This window comes from Akebia trifoliata, chromosome 14 (assembly GCF_017979445.1).
Source record: "Akebia trifoliata isolate Shusen 1 chromosome 14, ASM1797944v1, whole genome shotgun sequence".
NCBI lineage: Eukaryota > Viridiplantae > Streptophyta > Magnoliopsida > Ranunculales > Lardizabalaceae > Akebia > Akebia trifoliata.
Genome location: NC_141388.1, coordinates 23,973,040 through 23,990,443, shown reverse-complemented (window position 1 = coordinate 23,990,443; position 17,404 = coordinate 23,973,040). Strand labels below are relative to the sequence as shown.

The 17,404-nt window shown below is 34.7% G+C and overlaps 1 protein-coding gene across 1 annotated transcript; it reads right to left on the bottom strand.

Moving 5' to 3' along the window:
- Positions 1 to 9,025: 9,025 nt before the first annotated feature.
- Positions 9,026 to 15,265, bottom strand: LOC147386580 (uncharacterized). The gene is made up of 3 exons (XM_086424509.1): positions 14,692 to 15,265; positions 13,510 to 13,613; positions 9,026 to 9,434 (listed from the first exon to the last, which is right to left on the bottom strand). The coding sequence occupies exons 1-3, from the start codon at positions 15,211 to 15,213 to the stop codon at positions 9,161 to 9,163; spliced, it is 900 nt and encodes a 299-aa protein (XP_086280635.1). The 5' UTR covers positions 15,214 to 15,265; the 3' UTR covers positions 9,026 to 9,160.
- Positions 15,266 to 17,404: the final 2,139 nt, after the last annotated feature.

Below are 17,404 nucleotides of genomic sequence, written 5' to 3'. Positions count from 1 at the left end.
AAAAAAAGAAGAGCATGAAAACTTTTAGGCCTTCTGACTGATGAATGTTTCACCTATCATTGGTTTTTCTTACCTCAAATGAGGTTTGAGACTCTTCATCAGACATATATTCTAAGAAAACAACAATGACAAGCAAAATACAAAGAATTTATGTGGTTTGGCTGTGTGCCCACTCCATGGATAAGATCTAGATTAAAGTAATATATTCTAAAGCAGATTGCAACCCTAAATGTTTGGAGCTTCCACTCACAAAATACTTAAAAAGTATTTTCTCCTAGCCCAAGAGAATCTGTACAAGAAATATCCAATATACCCCTATTTGGTCGGATCATGAATTGGATTACCCTCCCCCCCCCGATCCTAAAATCTGCATTCTGTCTTTACTGCTTCAATGTCTTAACCTGGAATTATCTCATACAAGTTAGATATCAAAGCAGGAAAAGACTTGCAGAGCAGCGTCCGTGAGTGAAGGGACAGTTTATTCACCAAGTGCTAGCTGACCCGTCCTCATCATCTCTATGATTCATTTTCTGCATAGACGCCCAACTTATGACATATGCTTGGTTTCATGATGCTTGAGAAACTAGATGGTAAGAGTTAAGATGATAACATCATTAGCGTGTTTGTCGCCATTGAGTTTTTTACTTCAATTTTCTTGCACATAGTGTATACACTACATGCCTCTCTCTCTCTCTCTCTCTCTCTCTCTCTCTCTCTCTCTATACATATATATATATATACCATGAGGAGTCTATATATATGTACATTCAATACAGGCTCACAAGTTTTAGCCCAATTTTGTTGTACAAACTTTTATCTCGTTGGACATGGATAGAGGTTACTTGATCTTGCTTAACAGAGTTTTGAATCAACTTGAACGAGTCAAATCCTCCCAAATTTAGTTTGATGGTTTAAACTTTAAACATCAATTTAGAATATATGCATTTTGGGGTGTAATTTTATGGGAGCTAGCTCGATATTAGTGAGCTCGTAAATTGGAGGTTGAAGGTTGAATGTTGTAAATGAATGGTAGTTCCTATTGGGTCATTCCCCTCATTCTAATCCTCTCATTTTAAATTTGTTGGACACCTGTGAATGATAGTCCTTGATTCTTTGGTTGATCAGGAGCACTTGCTTCTCAGACACTCTTTTGAAGGTATGGAAGCTCATCGTGAGAGTATGCAATGTGGTGACTCGAAAGACTATTCAATTGACAGTTGCGGGCATTTTGGAGATCTTAAAGAAGATAGGGAGGGATGGGAGTGATGGCTTTGCTTCCTTGTAGGCATTTGTGTTTGTATAACGATTGTGAAGGGTTTATCGATGCATTGTAATTTTGGATTTGTAAATTATGACTCATTGTAACTTTTTTTGTGTATAAATTAATGTGATAAAGAACCTCGATGTTCTCTATTTAGATCTATCTTGACCGTGGGTAATAGGTGCGTAGAAAAAAATTTTAAAATTTAAATTTTTTTAAAAACGTTTAGATATCGGTTTATAATCATTTAAGATATCGGTTTGTGACCGATGTCTAATGTCTCAGACTTAGGACATCAGTCTTATAAAATCCGATGTCTATGATATGTTATGTGCTATGTGTATAAATGCATATTTGGAACGATTTTTAGCCGTTCCAAATTCAGAAGTCTAGAACAGTTTTTAACCGTTCCAAATCCTGAGATCTAGAACGGCTTCCAACCGTTTAAATTCATTAATGACGCCTCGATTAGAGACGGACTGGCAACCGTTTCATACTGGCATAGGAACGGTTGTAAACAATTCCTAATTGCCATATTTGTTATAGTGTTAGGATTGTGCATGTGAATGATCTCCATAGTATGTGCATTGCAACTCATACCTTATGTACTACATGTTTTTACATGAGAGACCTCATGATGATGGACGCATTGGAGAAAGTTGAAAAAGAGCTTAAGAAGCCACTTATGAAGTCTAACAAGAAGGGGATGGCTGTTCTTCTGGCAGAGTTTGATAAGACTAATAAGAAGTAAGTTCTGGTCACAACATTCTGCAACTTGTAGCATTGTGATGCTTGTGTGAAAACTCTATTGATGATCTTCAAATTGATATAATTCCAATCAAACTTGTAGCTGTGATTGCTGTGGTACTGTTGGCATTTGACACTTGTTCATGAAATGCACCATATTTTCTTAAATATGCTATAGCACGATCCAATAATAAATAAATAAATGCAAAGTAAATTTGTAAATGAGAATAGTTGAACAAATATGGTTGTATTTAAAAAATTATTAAACTAAACGAGGTGATAACTTAATAAACAAGTGTGTGGACACAATATACCAGTCCTCTTTTGGAAGTTGTTTCTTTCATTAGAACTCATTTAGATAAAGGGTAATATATACCAATCTAAATAAATAAATAATATACAGTAACATATGTGCAACACATATCAGAATGTGTATCTGGACGTGTCAAAAGATTCAATAGATTCAAGAAAATTGTCTTACATCTGATCCAATATTCGAGAAAAGGCATAATATAAATTGATGATGGTGTTTAATATACCCAACAACAATAACAATCATACTAATAAAAAGGGTAACGTCTGTGCCACAAATCAATCTGTACCTGGACATGTCAAAAGAGCCAAAGAAGGTTCAATAGATTAAAGAAAATCGTCTTACATCTAATCCAATGTTCGGGAAAAAGGCATAAGATAATAATGATGATGGTGTTTAATATGCCCTTGTTGGTTATAGGCAGCCCAAGGCATGGTGACTAGGTTCAAATAGTGTTTAATATGCCGTTGTTGGTGAATTTTTATTTTTTTTTCTAATCTTCAGGTAAATGTCTTCATTACCTGGGCTTTGTTGTTGTCATCATCACCAACAAGGCAGAAACTGATTCAATGTATACAAGACTGTGCCAATTCAAGAATATTAGATTGTCTCTTCCAGCATATTCCATTGAAGCCTGGTACAACAAATAGCTTGAAGAAAAAAGATGTTGAGCTTCCAACAGGAGTGTCTCAGGCTGCTAGTGCAGTAACATGTGCAATCAAGGCTTTTTATTGTTTTCTATCGAAGGTCTTTGGCATGTTGGGACCGAGGGAATGGCATCACTTGCTGGTGCAATATATGGTATGTTGCTTCGTGCTCTTCCAGCTTATGTTTGAGATTGGTTTTCCAGCATACGCGATCGATCTGCATCATCTTCCATTGGGACTTTCACAAAAACATGGTGCAACCCTTTATTTCTCGTAGATGAACTATCTTAGGTGTGTGTTTGACTTGGTAATGAGGAATTTAAAAATTTATAAAGGATGTCTTAACTAATTATCTTCTTGTGATTTCAATTGAACCTTTCATGGTAAAAAGAAACTGACTTGTTTTATTTTTGAATTGCAAAATGGAGCCTTAGCTGAAGCTATACGAACATGGAAAAGCAACTTTGATAAGGAATTCAAGGGCGTTGAAGAGTGCCCCATCCACACTACTAACAACAGCCTTCCTCAACTTGCTTGCAAGACTTGCAAGCACAAGTTCCATTCAGCATGCCTTTACAAGTGGTTCTCAACCTCCATTCAAGCACTGGAATTGTTATTTTTATTTTGGAAATCATTTGAATTATGGGCTCTGTCGGCTCCTAATGGGTGTTGTCTCTTCCCAAAAGGCAAGGTTGATGCATTTAAAAGATTTTGAGACAAGTGCATGGAGCATGATCAGTCGCGGAAAACTCATTTTCTTGTCTAGTCACACACTTAATCATCGCCCTATGAGGAGTCAAGAAACATACAATGTAATATAACACTATAACCAAAACCATCATGTAACAATGTTGATTAAGAAAGTTGGATAGCTTGTATATTTTACTTTTTTCTGTATCTTTTTTTCATTGAGAATACATGAATTTTGAAAATGTCTTGTTATATCATTTTGGTGATTGGATGGAAATGCAAAATAGTTAAAAGTATTTCTTGATCTGAATGGAATATAATTGATTTGTTTATAATATATAGAATTAGAAGCTTACAAAATCTCTCTATGAATACAGTGAAGTACTTTCAAAAATTGGTACTTTCAATCCTTATAAAAGGAAGTGTTGTATTTAACTGCTTTAGGGTCAAAAAGTGAAAAGGAATAAAAGTAGCCAATTAGTAATTTATCACTACTTAAGTGTTCGTTAATCAATGAAGGACAGACCAACGATGTGCCTTGCTTCATATGGAGCATATTGTTCAGCAAAAAATTTTGTAGAGCAACAAGTTTGTTATCCCATTGGAATTCAGCCACGAGGTAAATTTTATTATAGTCATGTTATCAATCACCTGCTATCAAGTCCAAATACTACGAATCAATAATATGAGAAATAAAAATATCACAAAAATAGATTAAGTAGTCGTTTAAACGTCTAGAAGTCTAAATTTATACATTAGATAAGCTTCTATTCGATAAATTTATACATCATTAACACAACCATTAACACAGTAAAAAGAAAAATTATATAAAACAACGGACATTTGCAGTTATGCGATCTCTTTGTTGCCCCTTGACTTTCTTCAAGAATTTGTGACTTCTTCTTTTGCCCTTGACTTTCTTCAGGTAATTGTGTTGGGTTTCCATAGTGAAGTTGAGTAAGCCAAAAAATGCCTCTTGGCTTCTTCAAATGTCGCAAGCGCTTTAAAACAATTACCCATGTATCCATTTGTATGCTTGTGACATTATTTCCACGTTGTGTAAATCCCAGGTCTACTTCCAACAAAAAGGACGTAAAACTTTATGATCCTAAATACTTGTAAAAATATAATTTTTTAAATAAATGACTAATCAAATAAATAAAATTGAAACTTAAATAAACAAAGTCTAACAAAATCCAATTGGAGCATAAATGATAATACATAGAAAGAATATAATAGATATGATTAGTAACCATAATACGAAAAGCTTGGAGGCAATCAAATGAGTTGAAGGAATTGTGAGAATTGGTTTGATTAACCAATCCACATTATCTTTCAAGTTCTACAATCAACAAACAAAAATAAATAAATAAATAATCGATTTTTCTTCAATCTGCATATATAATATCAACAAGTTAATGGTGGTGAAAGTGGTTGCTTCAATACAAGTTGATAAGAATTTCAAGTTCCACAATCAACAAGGAAACATAAATAAATAAAAAAGCCCAATTAATATTCGTAAGACTCGATTTGGGATTAAACATCATCTTCAAAACCTATCATATTTAACCTTCTTAAAAAACACTATCTTGATCTTGAGATCAACAGAAAAAAAAAAAAAGTGATAAGAAGAGGGATTATGTAACAACTCGTTTAAGTTTCAAGTTCAACGACTACAAAAAAAATAATAAAAATAAAAAAAACCAATCGATTTTCGTAAGACTCGAGAGTGAAAGAATTACCCTTTCGATCGAACTTGAGAGAGATTGATGGTGATGGCAACGGCGAGAGAACCGTTTAGTCGTTCTCTCTGACGAAAGTTCCAAAATTTTTAGGATGTTCGAACCAGATCTTGAGAGAAAGAGGGAGAGATGGGAGGGGTCTTTTGAGTTGTAACGAGAGAGAGAGAGAGAGAGAGAGAGAGTGAGAGAGAGAGAGAGAGAGGGCATTTGTCTCTTTAGGTTAAAGGGAGCCTTTGAAGAAGAGAGAGGTTTGTTTTATGAAAAAGGATTTAAAACAAAAAATTAAGAATTTACAAGGAGTAGGGAGCCGGTTGTAATTAAATATGTTTTTCCTTTAAAATCGTAAAAATCCCGCTGAACCGTCAGATGCGTTTTGATTGAACGGTTGGAAAACTTGGCACGAAACTTGTAATCCCATGTTTACAAGTTGAAAAATCGTGGACCGTTCATTTTTTGTAAATCATTTGTGATGGGGCTAGAAGTTTTGGATTGGCTTGATTTTTGGTGAGGATGATCTCCTCACCATAGAGATCATCCTCACCAAAAATCAGCCCATTCCAAAACTTCTAACCCATGTAAGACAAAACATTTTGGGCAAATTGTTGGGTAAATGGTTGAGTGCCGAACAGGAACCTCTCTCTCTCTCTCTATATATATATATATATATATATGGGAAATGTTCAGCAACAAACATTTTGGCAAAACATTTTTCAAAACATGGGTTAGAGGTTTTGGAATGAGCTGATTTTTGGTGAGGATGATCTCTATGGTGAGGAGATCATCCTAATCAGCCCATTCCAAAACTTCTAGCCACAGTTTACAAGTTGAAAAATCGTGAACCGTCCATTTTTTGTAAATCATTTTTGATAGGGTTAGAATTTTTGGAATTGGCTGATTTTTGGTGATGATGATCTCCTCACCGTAGAGATCATCCTCACCAAAAATCAGCCCATTCCAAAACCTCTAACCCATGTTTTGAAAAATGTTTTGCCAAAATGTTTGTTGCTGAACGGGACCCTATATATATAGGGTCGGGTTCCTGCAACACACATTGCGACACACATATAGACAACGTGTTTGTCTTATATGGGCAAAAATGTTTGGAATGGGCTGATTTTTTGTGAGGATGATCTCTGTGATGAGAGAATCATCCTGGCAAAAAATCATCAAATTCCAAAACTTCTAACCCCATCAAAATTGATTTACAAAAATTGGACGGTCTATAATTTTTCAACAAAAATTGGACGGTCTAGAAGTTTCATAATGAGCTGATTTTTGGCAAGGATGATCTCCTCACCACAGAGATCATCCTCACAAAAAAATCAGCCCATTTCAAACATTTTTGCCCATATAAGACAAAACACGTTGTCTATATGTGTGTTGAAATGGTTGTCGTTTGAACCTGATCCATATATATAGGGCCCGTTCAGCACCAAACATTTTGGCCAACATTTTAGCCAACCATTTTTTTCCTACATGAGTTAGAAGTTTTGGAATGAGCTGATTTTTGGTGAGGATGATCTCTACGGTGAGGAGATCATCCTCACCAAAAATCAGCCCATTCCAAAACTTCTAGCCCCATGTTTACAAGTTGAAAAATCGTGGACCGTCCATTTTTTGTAAACCATTTTTGATGGGGTTAGAAGTTTTTGAATGGGCTGATTTTTGGTGATGATGACCTCCTCACCGTAGAGATCATCCTCACCAAAAATCAGCCCATTCGAAAATTTCTAACCCATGTTTTGAAAAATGTTTTGCCAAAATGTTTGCTAAAATTAGGGGTGTCAATGGATAGCCGAAATTCGAATTCGAAAAATCGGATATTATTCGAAAATTTCAAATATCGGATTCGGATTCGGATGTTATTTTAAAATTTGAATGAATTTCGGATACGAATTCGGATATTGCGATATCTGATTCGATAATATCCGCTTCGATATAATATATGTATTCTGTATTCATGTTTTACAACAAAACATTTATATATGTATATGTATACTGTGTATTCATGTTTTACAATAAAAACTTAATTTGTTTTTATCTTCTCTCAACCTAAACCACACAAACTAGTCCAAGTAAACGGAACGAGGGTGGGGTTTTGACCGTGCGGGGTTGCGAGCTCCTTCTCCGGCTAGCAAGCATGCAGGTACGTATTCTCTCTCTCTCTCTCTCTCTCTCTCTCTCTCGGTAAAACCATTTTTTCGACGATGCGAACTCCATAACCATCGTCTTCTCCGGTCGAAGAGCATCAACAATACTTCCTCTCTTTCTTTCACACACGTAGAATAAAACGCTATTTTTTTTATTCAGATTCGAATGGAGTTGAAAAAATAAGAAAATCAATTTATTTTGTACAGATTCGAATAGGTGGAATTTAACTCTCACACACAGGGTAAAACCTCATCGTCTTCAGCCCTCATCGTTTTCCAGAATCTCAACCCCTCGCAATCACTGTTGGAATCTCCTCTCAGCGGCTCACCTTCGGCATCGACGTCCATTGACAGGTCGAATCGGTCGAAATCTCTCTCTCTCTCTCAAAACCCATTTGATTTTATTTGTTTTTTTTTTTTTGTTGATATTTTCGGATTGTAAATTTCGTATTCGAATCGGATAATATCAAATATCCGATAATTTATTCAGATACGAATTCAAATATTCGTTAGTGATATTCGATCAAATTCGAATTCGAATTCGGATAGTACTAAAAAATTTCAGATTCGAATTCGGATATTACATTATCCGATCGGATATCTATCCATTGACAGCCCTAGCTAAAATGTTTGGGAAATGTTCAACACCTTACACTTTACCCTACGCTTTACCAAACGTGTTTTGTCCTACATGGGTTAGAAGTTTTGGAATTGGTTGATTTTTAATGAGGATGATCTCTACGATTAGAAGATCCTCATCACAAAAAATCAACCCATTCCGAAATTTCTAGCCCCATGTTTACAAGTTGAAAATCGTAGACCGTCCATTTTTTATAGGGTTAGAAGTTTTGGAATGGGCTGATTTTTGGTGAGGATGATCTCTTCACCATAGAGATCATCCTCACCAAAAATCAGCCTATTCCAAAACGTCTAACCCATGTAGGACAAAACACGTTTGGTAAAGCGTAGGTTGGTGAACGGGACCCTATATATATATTTAGGGAAATGTTCGGCACCAAACATTCTGGCAAAACATGAGTTAGAAGTTTTGGAATTGACTGATTTTTTGTGAGGATGATCTCTACGGTGAGGAGATCATCATCATAAAAAATCAGCCCATTCCAAAACTTCTAACCCCATCAAAAATAGTTTACAAAAAATGGAGGGTCCACAATTTTTCAACTTGTAAACATGGGGCTAAAAGTTTTGGTAGAGATCATCCTCACCAAAAATCAGCTCATTCCAAAACTTCTAACCTATGTAGGACAAAAATATTGTCAAAATGTTTCGTGCTGGGACCCATATATATATTATCATTTATAATTTATTTTAATTTTATTTTATACTTTATTTCGCCTCGCAAAGTCAAAACAAAACTTTCTGGGTCCGCCACTGGTGTATTCATCTCGCTCTCTCCGCTGTGGATATAGTTAATTTATCGAATCACCAAGACTCATGTTATTCGTGCGTGATTATATTCTATTTTGTTCTGGTTACGCTTCCACACAACAGTGTCATCTTATAAATCTAAGGCCTTAGCCACAAACGAAATATTTAATTAAACCTATAATTATTACTGATAGCAACGCCTCTCTCTCCCAAGGCTCCTCCTAATAAGGAATTGGATGGTTAGCAGGGGAGTAAGCCGAATACTGTGAGCTCATGACAAAAGAGGGAGGGCCGATGCTAACATGCGCCCTATTGGTTGGAGTTGTCGAACCAATTGGACTTCTGGATCCTGACATCATCATCCCACTTCTACCACCGTATCCCCTCTCTCCTCCACTCCTTCTAAAGCCCTTCTCTGCCCATTTTAGCTCTTGTTGCTTCACCATGCTTGGGTACCTCGTGCAACACCCTATCTTACCCGCTCTTCCAATGTACCTTTTGACACAAAACACTTCCCATCGTCAACATCAACACACACAAAAGAAAAAATAATATAAATATAAATATGGTCCCGCTTAGCACCAAACATTTTGGCCAACATTTTAGTCAATCATTTTTATCCTACATGGGCTAGAAATTTTGAAATGGGCTGATTTTTGGTGAGGATGATCTCCTCATCGCCAAAAATCAGCCCATTCCAAAACTTTTAACCCCATGTTTACAAGTTGAAAAATCGTGAATCGTCCATTTTTTATAAACCATTTTTTATGGGATTAAAAGTTTTGGAATGGGCTGTTTTTTGGTGATGATGATCTCCTCATCGTAGTTCGAGGAGATTATCCTCACCAATAATCAGCCCATTCCAAAACTTTTAACCCCATGTTTACAAGTTGAAAAATCGTGAATCGTCCATTTTTTATAAATCATTTTTTATGGGATTAAAAGTTTTGGAATGGGCTGTTTTTTGGTGATGATGATCTCCTCATCGTAGTTCGAGGAGATCATCCTCACCAAAAATCAGCCCATTCCAAAACTTTTAACCCCATGTTTACAAGTTGAAAAATCGTGAATCGTCCATTTTTTATAAACCATTTTTTATGGGATTAAAAGTTTTGGAATGGGCTGTTTTTTGGTGATGATGATCTCCTCATCGTAGAGATCATCCTCACCAAAAATCAGCTCATTCCAAAACTTCTAACCCATGTTTTGAAAAATGTTTTGCCAAAATGTTTGGTGCTGAACATTTCCCTATATATATACATATTGGCTGGCGTTCAAAGGTCATAAAGAAAGCCAAACATTTTTTATGTATGAGTTAGAGGTTTCAAAATGAGTTGACTTTTGGCGAGGATGATCTTTGAAAGTTTTAGCCTCATCAAAAGTAGTTTATAAAATTTGGACGATTCACAATTCTTCAACTTGTAAATTAAAGTTAGAAGTTTCAGAATGAGCTGATTTTTGGTGAGGATAATCTCTTCACTATAGAGATCATCCTCACAAAAAATAAGCCTATTATGAAACTTTTAACCCCTACTTTCAAAAATGTTTGGCACAATATTTAGCTTTCTTTAGGGCCTTTGAATGCTTCTCATATATATATATATATATATATATATATATATATAGGGTCCCGTTCAGCACCAAACATTTTGGCCAATATTTTAATCAACCATTTTTGTCCTACATGGGTTAGAAGTTTTGGCATGGGCTGATTTTTGGTGAGGATTCCAAAACTTCTAGCCCCATGTTTACAAGTTGAAAAATCGTGGACTGTCCATTTTTTGTAAACCATTTTTGATGGGGTTAGAAGTTTTGGAATGGGCTGATTTTTGGTGATGATGATCTCCTCACCGTAGAGATCATCCTCACCAAAAATCAGCACATTCCAAAACCTTTAACCCATGTGTTTGAAAAATGTTTTGCCAAAATGTTTGTTGCTGAACATTTCCCTATATATATATATATATATATGGGTCACGTTCCTAAGACTCATATTGAGACTCACATTGCGACACACCGTTTTGTCTTATATGGGCAAAAATGTTTGGAATGAGCTGATTTTTTGTGAGGATGATCTCTGTGATGAGGGGATCATCCTGGCAAAAAATCATCACATTCCAAAACTTCTAACCCCATCAAAATTGATTTACAAAAATTGGACGGTCTATAATTTTTCAACAAAAATTGGACGGTCTAGAAGTTTCATAATGAGCTGATTTTTGGCAAGGATGATCTCCTCACCATAAAGATCATCCTCACAAAAAATCAGCCCATTCCAAATATTTTTTCCCATATAAGACAAAACGGTGTGTCGCAATGTGAGTCCCAATATGATTCTTAGGAACGCTGTTCTATATATATATATGGGTGACGTTCCTACGACCCATATTGCGACTCACATTGCGACACCTTTTTGTCTTATATGAGTAAAAAGGTTTGGAATGGGCTGATTTTTTGTGAGGATGATCTCTGTGACGAGGGGATCATCCTTGCAAAAAATTATCCCATTCCAAAACTTCTAACCCCATCAAAATTGATTTACAAAAATTGGACATTCTAAAATTTTTCAACTTGTAAACATGAGGTTAGAAGTTTCATAATGAGCTGATTTTTGGCAAGGATGATCTCCTCACCATAGAGATCATCCTAAAAAAAAAATCAGCCCAATCCAAACATTTTTACTCATATAAGACAAAACACTGTGTCGCAATGTGAGTAGCTTTATGTGTCTACGGAACCTGACCCTATATATATATAGGGCTGATTTTTGGTAAGGATGATCTTTACGGTGAGTAGATCATCATCACTAAAAATCAGCCCATTCCAAAACTTCTAACCCCATCAAAAATGGTTTACAAAAAATGGACGATCCACAATTTTTCAACTTGTAAACTGGGGCTAGAAGTTTTGGAATGGGCTGATTTTTGGTGAGGATGATCTTCTCACCGTAGAGATCATCCTCACCAAAAGTCAGCCCATTCCAAAACCTCTAACCCATGTTTTGAAAAATGTTTTGCCAAAATGTTTGTTGCTGAACGAGACCATATATATATATAATCATTTTGAATCGGAAAATTTACTTTATGTATCATGATGGAGTGATTTTTTTTTTCTAAATACCCTTAACTTTTTAATCCATTTGGTAAAAGTTTTCTTTCTTAATGGCCCTTTATCCCCTTTCAATAATTCAAATTATTAAGATCCACAATTCATATCATTGAGATCCATTTATCCAATTGTTAGAGATCAAATTTTTTATAACCATCTTGATCAATGATAATAAATCTTACTTTTGAACCTGAATTATTGAGATTAATGATTCAAATTGTCAAGATCGACCTTTTTACAATTGTCAATCTCGACGTTGGAATATGAGTTATTGAAATTAACAATTTAAATTACTGAGATTGAATTTAATGATTGATCTCAATTAGGGATGAGAGGGACCTTTAGAAAAAAAGATTTTATCAATTAGGTTGTTAAGATACCGCCCCAAAACTTAGAATGCATTTAGAAAGACTTCTGTAGCACAGTGTCCAGAAAGTAATTTCTCCTTTCTAATGTTATAGATTAAGGTTATTTAGACATGGCCCTCCACCTTTTTTGTCAACATTATACCTTTTATTTCAATTTAACAACAAGCGCCTTGACCTAGGTCTTTTTTGAGAGACTAATATAACCTCTAGTGAAAACCCTTTGATTTTCTCCAAGAAACGTATGTCATCTTCAAGTTGACCAGCATCAAATATTATTAATACATTCAAACTCGTCTTCAATGTCTTCTAGAAACTGTTGATTTTTCTAATAAATAGTCTATTTTAGATAAATTGTTAAAGTTGTAGACGATGAGGGCATTTTGGTCATTTACAATAATATTAGATAAGAAGGCCTAGGTCAAGGGAGGCAAGTATCAGTTAGAAAAACACAAGGGGCTCTCTAAAACCTGTGGAAGGGTATGTCTAAATCACCTACAACATGTAAATTTGATGTGGGGGGGTGCTTGGATGCAAGAATAACATCATCCTTGAAAATCTAAGTCAGAAGATTGATTCCCATTGGCCGGCCTGTTTTCATTAAAAATTGTTATCATGAGGTGGTTCGGTTCGGTTCGAACTTTTGAAGTAAAATCAGATTCTTTTTTTCTCAACAATGGCCAAGTTCAGTAGATTCTATTACACAATTAAAACGACCAGTCCATTTCAAACACAATTCTTTATTCTATTCTATTATATTGATAACAACCAAGAACGAGGAGAAATCTAGATTCTAATTCTTCCCTCTCTTATAGGGTATGTTTGGATGCAAAGGTATAAATATAAATAGAAGAATTATGCATCCCAAGAATATATCAAATATAACTAGTGGATTTCATGTCCTAATGCTTTAACTCCAACTTATATAGCTTATATAAGTTTCAGATTGAACTGAATTTTTGTGATTATATATATATATATATATATATATATATATATATATATATATATATATATGGCCTTCGATGTGGGTTCTATATAAAGACCTGTGTAAAGATATATGGACCCTTTAAAAAAGAAGAAGCAATATTTGATACCTTTGGCTAAATCTTCTTCCCAAGCATTCCACACATTTTCTTCCTTCAGTCATGTCTCCCATACCGATACCTACACAGTGCCTGCAATAAGCTCTTCCACACACCTGAAAAAATCATAATTGTATAAAGATGAATAATATTATTATTATCATTATGGGTTCAGTTTTATGAGATCTAAATTAAATTAAATTAAAAAAAAAAAAAATTAAAGAAGCAAAAGATTCTTTTGTTCAATAAGTAATTAGCTTTTTGAATCTTAAGAAGTAGAGTAAGGCACACTAGAAACCAAATTAGCAGATTATACAAGTTCTAAACATATTTAGAAGATGGAACATATCGCTATATTGTAATGGAAATATTTTTATAAAATACTATGCTTGTAGTGCTTGCATTTATTTAAATTTACTTATCGTTTTTTTTATTTTTTAATGACAGGGATATCCAAACTTACGGCTGACTAATGGGATCCGAAGATCCAGAGCCACGTGCAACGCCCTCACATCACACGCACCAGGTAAGTGAGGGTGCGCCCTCGCAGGTGGCCCCAAGGAATTATTACTCACAATGAGTATCAAACTCACAACCCACGGACTTTCACCGCTTATCGGTTTGAAATTGCCATTTAGCCAACCCCTGTAGGTTAATTTACTTATAATTATATATCCTTATTTTCAATTTTAAATAAATAACCATGCTAAACTTGCAAAATTAAATTTAAGTAAATGTATGTCTTGGTTGACAAAACAATTTCATTATACAAATAAAAATATCTCCCATCTTCCATAGATTTTTAAATTCACAAATGATACGGTAATCTTCATGAATGAGACAATATGAGAATCCAAGATTTAATAAAATAAAAGATTTGTGCTAGCTGGAGAAACATTGAAATGTACATCGTGAGGGATATTTTTGATGTGAATGAGTATCATAACTATAGATGCTTTTAAGCCACCTAGAAATGTCACCCACGACGTACATTTTAATGTTATTTCAGCATTATCCTTAATAAAATCATGATTCTCCAATTAAATGACAATCATATATAGTTTATTATGCATTTTTGTTTCATGATATAATGAATTTGTAATTTCATTATCCTAAGTTAATTTTCAAAGAAACAAAAATAGCCTAATTAAAATTGAAATCTCTAACTCAAAATTTGTTTAGGTAGAGGATCACCAGGCATCGATGACGAAAAATGTAGATGTATGTGCTGCAGATGGTGCAAATGTTTGAGTGAGGAATTCCTGGTCTCCTTATTCCTTCTCTCTCGTGGTATGGATTCCTTGAAGTCATACTAATGCCACTCATCACATCATCATAAGCCATGCTACTCTCAATCGTATTTCTCAAACCCAAGTTCCTTCTTGAGCTATTGGGTATTGCATGGTCTTCAACACGGGGATTATAACCTCGAGATGCGTGTGTTCCTTCCCTGTTGATACCGTATACTTGATGAGCCTTGGATGCTTGCAAGGCCTTAGAAAAGTCGAGGCTTGGTGATTTTCCTAGAGATAATCCTTCTCTAACATCGACCTCTTGAATTTGTTCAATATTTGGTTTTTTTCTTTCTGTAATTCCATTTTGTTGTGTTAGTTCTGCGAGATCTTGAAAAGTAAGATTCACCGATTCATCTGGGACTCCGCGGTAGAGGTCTTCAAGCTCTTGTCTTGCCTTCGCCAAGGTAACTAAGTCTCCCATTGTTCTAATGAAAAATGGAATTCTGCTTCTGTTAGGGCCCTAAGCTTCCAAATAAAAACTAAGATGAGGAGTGAGCATAATAAAAGGTGAAAAATGCTCGGCCGGTTTAAAGTAAGGTTGCTAAAGTTTTGGAAGGAAGATGCTGGGAAAGTGAGCTTATATATAAAAAAAAAAGAGTGATTTTGAATTTTAGACATAGCCCTCTATGTTTTGGTGAATATTTGAGATACCCCGTGTTTTTAAACTGATAGCATACCCTCCTTGATTTCGGTTTACTCAATAGACTATGGAAAAATGACATAAACGTGAATTCTTACCTTCATCCTCAAGCTTAAAGATTCTATCTACTCATCCTTCAAATCTCAAGAATGAGATAGGATGATATTTGGAGAAGTAGAAGATGATGAGAATTATGATAAACAAATTAAATCAAGGATTCCTTAGAAGGGGTTAAGTTCTAATGATGGATCAAATATGAGATTGAATAGATTAAAAATAATTTACCATAAAGGTTGAAGAGCTTTAAGTTAGCTGGTTTTGTAAAAAAAAAAAAAAAAAAAAATCAAGGCTTTTAGGTTGGAGGTTGAAGCCAATGGTATTTGAAGTTGGCTGTTTTTGTGAAAAAAAAAAAAAAATTAAAAAGAAAAAAACCAAGGAATTTAGGCTCGAGGTTGAAATGAGGATATTTAAGTAATTTTATCCATAGTCCATGAGAGAAGAGAAAGGTGAAGGTGACATGTTATCAGTTTTGAAACATAAGGGTATCTAAAATATTTCACCAAAACATAGAGGAGTTGTCCTGCTCCTGCACAAATTCAAGATGGTATAATGGTAATTTTCTCTTTCGTAGTTATGCAGATTAGTTGTGATTGTGTTTCGGATGAGAATGATGTTTTGTTTGACTCTGATGAAAGTTGTGAGGTGTCCCTCGGTTCGGCCGGACTAATTCAATATTTGATTTTGCTGTACCGTTGGCCATTAATTTGTCTCACTTGCTGGCTGTATTATATAAAACATATTCTAACATAACTAACTTCCCTATAGCCGTCCCATGTTTCCATTAGCGATCATCCAAAACTTCATGCATATTTGGCGTGTAATACAAGAAGAAGATTATATTGACTTGACTTTGTTGGGACTTGGGAGTACTAGAGAATGATTTTAAATCTTTGGTTCTCGCCTTATTTGGTTTACAAACGATGTTAAGTACACTTTGATGGATAATGATTCAACTCTATATCACTAACAATGGTGACGAATTTTTTTTTTTAGAGTAAGACGTGATTTATACACGAATGATACCAAGATGACTTAGGACTTTTTAAATCGGGAGCTGATCCTATGTAGGTTTTTCTTTTTTGTTCTTTTTTCTATAATTCCGTGTAGTACTTTTGAATGGCAAAGATATCACGAAATCAGCAAAAGACTAAATTTACACTCTTTAAGTTTAAGGACCATTAATTTTCAAAACCATTGATAACAGTTTTTAAAATAGTTCTTTTGTCAATCTTTTTGTTTTTCTTTTTTTTGAAATCTGATCTACGATCGATAAATTTGAGGATGTTTGTGTTATTGAGTTTAAAAGTGATCCATTCAATGGTATAAGAAAACCAATGAAGGAAAAAACTACTACAGCGGATCTGTCCTCTTTTTAATTAGATAATTTTTAAAATCATACTCTGAAGAGATATTTCCAAGTAAATAATGGGATCGTAACGACTATATTACTCTTTCCTTAATAAAGCCCGACTTTTTTTCTCCTAAATATTTGAGACACATCCTTATCTTTTTAATATTTATGGAATGTCCAATCTTGAACCAAGGTCCTTTTGGTCCCCATTTTAGGTGAATTACTTCCTCTAACCCTATTTTGTTGAGACTCATTAGAGGCGGTTCAATCTTATACCCTTTTAACATTCTTTAAAAATCAAATCAATTTCTTGGCATTCAATCTAAAATGACTCATTTCTAGGACCTATGTTCATTTTGTCCACTCAAGAGAATGTTCTAGAATTTGTATGCGAAGACTCTTTTAACCTTAGATTGTTAGAAGCCTAGCTAAGTAGAAAGTCTAGAATGATCAAAACTCAATCGCAAATTTACATGCCATCTCGCTAGATCTCTAGAAATTGACTGCAAGGCAAGGGATTAGGACATTTTTATCCCTCAATTTAAGTTATCTAGAACTTTG

Excerpts from the sequence above, each read along its gene's own strand:
- LOC147386580 (XM_086424509.1), bottom strand. The coding sequence starts at position 15,213 with ATGGGAGACTTAGTTACCTTGGCGAAGGCAAGACAAGAGCTTGAAGAC. Across the intron at positions 13,614-14,691 it reads TTTTTCGTCATCGATGCCTG|GTGTGTGGAAGAGCTTATTG; the intron begins GTGATCCTCTAC and ends TGATTTTTTCAG. Across the intron at positions 9,435-13,509 it reads GGAAGAAGATTTAGCCAAAG|GTACATTGGAAGAGCGGGTA; the intron begins GTATCAAATATT and ends TTGTGTCAAAAG.